Genomic DNA, 6321 nt, shown 5'->3' with positions numbered 1-6321 from the left:
AACCCTATAGTTGGAACAACATGATGAACTAATCAGTACCCCGGAGCTCTTGTCTCTAGCTGCATATGTATGGAAAGATGGCCTAGTCGGCCATTACTGGAAAGAGAGGCCCATTGGACTTGCAAACTTTATATGTCCCAATACCGGGGAATGCCAAGGCCAAAAGAATGGGAATGGGTGGGTAGGGAAGTGGGAGGGGGGGTATGGGGGATTTTTGGGCAAGCATTGGAAATGTAATTGAGGAAAATACGAAATAAAAAAAAAACTTAAAAAAAAAAACAGAGATTGTTTTCTGTTATTTCTAGAGGTTTTGTTTTGCTATTTTGTTTGTTTGTTTTTCCTGATAGAGATTTATAGCCTTTGTATGATTTGGGTCACAAGATAGGCATGGTACACCTGGTATGTCTTATATTAATTAAGTACTGCAAACAATACACAGTAAAGACTAAAGTTGCAGGAGTGTAGTGTTTTCCTTCAAGAAGCATATAGCTTAGATTAGGGTTTTGGTAGGAAGAACTTGTTTTACCCCTAAAGCAACTTTTGTGTAACAGTCAATAAACATGCTTTTGCAACACTCTTCAAGAGTCTGCCAAAGAAGCTCCGTGCTGCCAACATGGCCATAATTCTATGCCGGGGCCAAACAAACACAGAAGTGGATGCTCACTGTCAGCTATTGGATGGATCACAGGGTTCCCAATGGAGAAGATAGAGAAAGTACCCAAGGAGCTAAAGGGATCTGCAACCCTATAGGTGGAACAACATGATGAATTAACCAGTACCCCGGAGCTCTTGTCTATAGCTGCATATGTATCGAAAGAGTGAGTCTATTTCTTTGATGGTCCCTTTCAACTCAGAAGACTGACATTTATCTCTAGAAATCATTCCAGAAAGACCTAGCTAGAGAACTGTTTCCATACATAGCTAGAGTATTTGTCAATCCATGGAGATCTTAGTAAGCTCAGCAAGATGAACAATGAGTCCTTGGAACCCAGTGAATCCTGGGAGTTCCTGTTTCCAATATGCCTCCTGCTGATGCTGATGTTAATGCCCTTGCAGCAGCAATGCCTTTCAAAGCACTTCTAATCAGAAGGCACAAATAACAAAACAAAACTCATTCTAACATGCCTCTTCTTGATATGTAGCCCATAGCCCATGCATGCATGACTCAGCGATTTCCTTTCACAGCCTTGGACCAGAAAGCAAGAGGCATCCCCAGCCTTTTTGTGGAAGTCCAGTCCCATCAGCACATGTTGAGCCTGGGACCAAGAGCATAAGTGACCACAAAATCTCCACTCCCTGTGGATAATATTAATTGTTCAAATATATTGTAAGTTTTTGCATCAGATCCATTAAATTCAAACTTAATATTCAATCCTCCCACATTTTGCCCAATTATTTGGATGCTTGTGACCCTGAACATCTTCCCCGTAATTTCCTTCCTATCATTTTTTTATTCCCTTCTGTGCTTTTTTGAAAAGCTCCAATTATCTCTGGGAAGATAGGCAAACCTGTAGAGACTGCACACTCCACATTCCTCTCTGAGTAATATCTAGGAACTGAGAATTTCAGTATCCATGCACCATCCTGGGTAGGAAATACACAGAGTGCTCAGATGTCATTGAAATGGCCTCTTGAATTGGGTAGAAGCACAGAAGATCAGTTCCTGTTGAGAATTGGCATTCCTCCCAAAGATTGGAACCTATTCCTAACCTGCCTTGATGCCTAGCAGATTCAAGCTGGTTTCTTCATGAGCATCATGAGTTTGCTTCAGGTCTTAGGGACTCTGCAAAAGTTCTGACACAGAATAAAGCTCTATGGCACAGAATACTCTTCAGTGTCTTCACAAATAAAGCCAAGAATGTAAGGCTTCCATGTTAGTAGGTGCACATCAATGGGTACTGCCCTATTATGACTGCTCTTCTCATAGAGGCCAGGACTGTGTCTTTCTGGTTTTACTCCTTTTGTTTTTCCTCATGCCCAGCACAAAACATGTGTTTCTCATTATACATATACAACTAATGTTTTGTGAATGAAAACATATGACAGCACTCGGTTCATGCACTTTCTCCTCCATTTTCAGGATGAATGGACTGACAGAAAGTATCCCTCTATGAATGAGGAACAAAAGCAATGTTGATAACATCATTTATTGTACTTTTCTAAACATGGCCGGTGAATAGGATATGTATTAGGAACTGAAAAGATAGAAGGAGAAAGCGGAGTTCGTGCTTCATCTCACGTGTAGACTGATGACATGCTATGGTAGATTGCCTAGAAACTCACTTCTTCCATGTAGGATTTCAAAGAGTGTGCTCCACTAGAGGCTTCTCCCTAGAGGCAAACAGAGGTTGAAAAGGTCAGAAAGGGAAAGAAAGAACAATATGAAATTATAGAGGGCAGGGAGATCTCCTTCACTCTCCCCTGTCCAAACAGTGCCTATGAGCCTGTCATTTTGACAGATTCAGACTCTCTGAGGGAGATATAATTTCTTTCCAAACAAAGTCACAACTTGTAAGTACATTTCAGTTCATGTAAACAAACAGCCAGTCAGTGAAGCTTATTAAATATTAGAAGAGAATGCTAGGTAGGTTTATGAAATTTTCCATTATTTAACTTTCTAACTATGTTCTTAAAATGAGATGAAGTCACTAATTCCATGTGCTCTAAATTTTCATGAAGATCTAACATCTGGATTTAAGACTATCCTATGAAAAACCAACATATTACTAAATATTTTGTCTTTGCATTTAGTCTTTCTAGCCATAGTGATGTGTGCTTTGCCAAGTATCTATCACTTGTGTATTTTGCTAATACATCATTGAACTCTAGAAACCAGTGAGCCTGAGATCACTAAAATTTAAAGCATCAAATTAAATGTATTCTAAACTATCAATCAAGTTGTTGGTTTGGATTAGTTATGTTTTTATACTACATAGTCAGGGAAATTTGGAAATAAATTCTGGCTGCTATGAAATGATACATTCTAGGATGTCGTAAGTGTTTGAAAGATAGCTATATAAATTTGAGTGAAGCTTAGGATGGTTTTCACAGTATCTTTTGTGACTTTTCAAAGTCTCTCATATATGTAATTTCATTGGACTGGTGTGTGTGTGTTCCTGTGTTTTAAAGTACAATTTAAGGACAAGACATCCTCAGGTCAATTTGATATGTCGATCAATTAAAGCTAGGAGGAGTGAATGAAATAAATGAACCCAGGAGCTAAGCAAAGCATCACTGGGCCTTTCCTCAGCCTTATGCTCTATCACCTTAAAAGCAATTTATCATAAAATGTTATTCACTTTCATTTTAAAAGTGGGTTTTGTTGTTTTTGTGGTTGTTGCTGCAGTGGTTTTTTTATGGCTACTGTTTCTGCATGATCTGAACAATATGATCTAGGGAAAATAAAGGCAGCATGCTCACATGAAAACAAGAATTAACTTACAAGCAATAGCCTGACATTTCTGTAAATTAAGACATAACAGGTCAATATGGTAATATTTCTTCAAAAAATCATGGTTTCCACTAGTACACATAAACACACATGCACAGGCACACACACACTCAAACACATCACACATAACCAAAAACATACTCACCCACATATACACATACCCTACACACACACACACACACACACACACACACACACACACACACACATCAATATACTGCAGTTTAAAAGTCTCTAAATGCTTCTAAGCTTGTGGCACTTGCAGAAAGCAGTCAAAAGGATAGGTTAGTTTTGTGTTATTAAAGTATAAGCTATTTGGAGAAATCAAATTCATGTAAGCCCTCTAAAAACTGAGGAAATTTAATTTGAGTCCACAAGTTCAACACTTAATCCCTTATTAGCTGATCAACTAGCCCCAATATGCTGTAGACCCTTCCAGTATGTCTCTCACATGCCTAATTATCTTTTTTCTCTCTCAGTTGCCAGGAAAAAGGGGACGAGTTGGCAAATTGTTGTTGATGATAAATATGCTAAGTGGCCACTGTGTGAAGGTGGCATGTCATGTTTCTGAACACTTGGAGGGCATGACGTGCAATTTCAGAGTCTCTAGGGGCTCATTGAACAGACTTGATTGCTTCCAGCTAGAAAACAATGCTTTGTCCAATTTGTCTAGATGTCCACAGTGTTCTGACAAGACGTGATGATGACAGAGGGTTTTCTTGATGATCACATATCACAATACAAGAACGTATCCTTCTTGACACCTTTGCTCCTTCAACTGTGCCAAAATATTTAATGCCAATGCTATAGAAAAGGATTCATGTCAATATAAAACCATTCTTGTGAGGATGGCACAGAATTAAAGCAAGCAAGTTAGGAGGTGGGAAGACTCATGGCTTCCCATCTATGAAATAAACGTTTCAAATGCTCAGAAGAAATGCCTCATTGGACACACAATCGAATATATGGAACACCTCACATGTCTACAGATTTATGTAAGAGGTTAACAGTCTTTAAAACCACAACAGTCCACACAAGACAGTTTCAACTTGCCCAGCAATAGCACCTCCACCAATGAACTAATGACAAGTCCCCCAGAGGTCTCTGACACCAGTGAAGTTTTTTCCCGTTTGCCTTTAAAAATTTACCATTGCCTCATTCATGTTGATACCACAGAGTTTACTATGGCTCATGCATACCCATCAGTGTCCTGCCAGTCCAAAATAAATGAAGACATTCTCTGAGAATCTGTCTGTGCCTTGAGATTGTTAGGAAAACTCACATATCATTTTTTCACACACTGGAGTCTGACTACAAGCCTCATCCCCAAATCACTGAGTTGGTGGCTCCAATAAATGATAAACATAAAATTAAAGTCTCTAGTTGGTAATATAAAAAAAGGAACACTTGGCAGAGAGGATTACAAGTGTGCCCATGGCCCAGTGAACAGAGGCAAAGACAAGAGGTAGGACCCATGATTTTAAAGTCTAAAGAAGAACCCAGCAAAGAACTGGATTCCACATGTCTGTCCCAGTTTCTTTAGAGACTTGTAAAGTCTCTTACATATCTCTCTTCCCAAAACTGGGGGTCCTAAGGAAATAAAACATTTCACAAATCTATTTCTATCCATTTCAGTCCAACTTTTCATAAATTTAAAGACCAGTATTTTTAATATCAAATCATCCCCATAGCATAATATTTTGGTAATCACCTTTTAAAAAAGAATTTTAAAATATCCAAATGCAATTTCTCTTGAAAATCAAAGAGGGTAAAACAAATAGAAAAGAGGAAGAAGGGGTATGTGAAGGAGAGAAAGATCAGGGATATGGAAACTATGCCTTTAAAAACACAAACAAGGGAAGGTATTTCCTGAAACATGGTTTCACTTATCAACAATTTCTAATACAGTCACAGTTGAAATAAAAAATATTGGAAATACAAAACAGAAATTATGCTGCAAACTAAGAAAAAGTTGGAGAGAGAAAAGCTGGAGTCAAGAGTCCCCTACCAGATCACATGAGCTGCTAAGCAGGAAGACATGTGTCACCTTGTTCAACATTTTATATTTGAAGAAATTTTCTCAGTAATGTAGAATATTCTCGTAGCACAACTTCATTTTTCCGCTCCTCATTTCCTTTGCATTTAAACATTTTATGCATATCCTGCTCCAATCAGTAAGCATTTCTTATTCATCTTACTAATTTTTAGACAAAACACAGACTGGCTTTCTCAGTAGGAGGTATTTATTTACAACAGTACATGTGTAAGATCTGTGGGACCAATTTCCTTCCAAAACAATTTCATTAGAACCCTACTTCACTGAAATGTTCTTGTTTCCCACCCTACTCAAATAAAACTAAGCGACAATGCTAGCACATAGACTTCCATCTTTTTTTTTTGATATTTATCAGAAGTTATTATCTATTTATTTATTTATTTTTATTAGATATTTTCTTTATATACATTTCAAATGCTATCCCAAAAGGTCCCTATACCCTCCTTCCACCCTGCTCCCCTACCCACCAACTCCTGCTTCTTGGCCCTGGCATTCCCTTGTATTTGGGCATATAAAGTTTACAATACCAAAGGGCCTCTCTTCCCAGTGATGACCAACTAGGCCATCTTCTGATACATATGCAGCTAGAGATACGAGCTCTGAGGGTACTAGTTAGTTCATATTGTTGTTCCACCTATAGGGTTGCAGACCCCTTCAGCTCCTTGGGTGGTTTCTCTAGCTTCTCCATTGGGGGCCCTGTGTTCCAACTTATAGATGACTGTGTGCATCCACTTCTGTATTTGCCAGGCACTGGCATAGCCTCATATGAGACAGCTATAACAGGGTCCCTTCAGCAAAATCTTTCTGGCATTGT

General features: G+C 38.6%; 1 protein-coding gene across 7 annotated transcripts in view; it reads right to left on the bottom strand.

Moving 5' to 3' along the window:
- The window catches only part of C1H8orf34 (chromosome 1 C8orf34 homolog), a 488137-nt gene that overhangs the window by 34736 nt on the left and 447080 nt on the right, over nt 1-6321 (bottom strand). For 4 of the 7 annotated variants that reach the window (XM_021165867.2, XM_021165875.2, XM_029481766.1 and 1 more), the window contains one exon: nt 2284-2331. The exons of the other annotated variants lie outside the window; for them this stretch is intronic. In XM_021165867.2, coding sequence (XP_021021526.1) covers nt 2284-2331 — 48 coding nt within the window. The remainder of the gene's footprint in view (nt 1-2283; nt 2332-6321) is intronic. 7 annotated transcript variants of the gene reach the window in all.

The sequence above is a fragment of the Mus caroli genome, chromosome 1, assembly GCF_900094665.2.
Source record: "Mus caroli chromosome 1, CAROLI_EIJ_v1.1, whole genome shotgun sequence".
NCBI classification, from domain to species: domain Eukaryota; kingdom Metazoa; phylum Chordata; class Mammalia; order Rodentia; family Muridae; genus Mus; species Mus caroli.
This window is presented reverse-complemented; position numbering and strand designations above follow the sequence as displayed.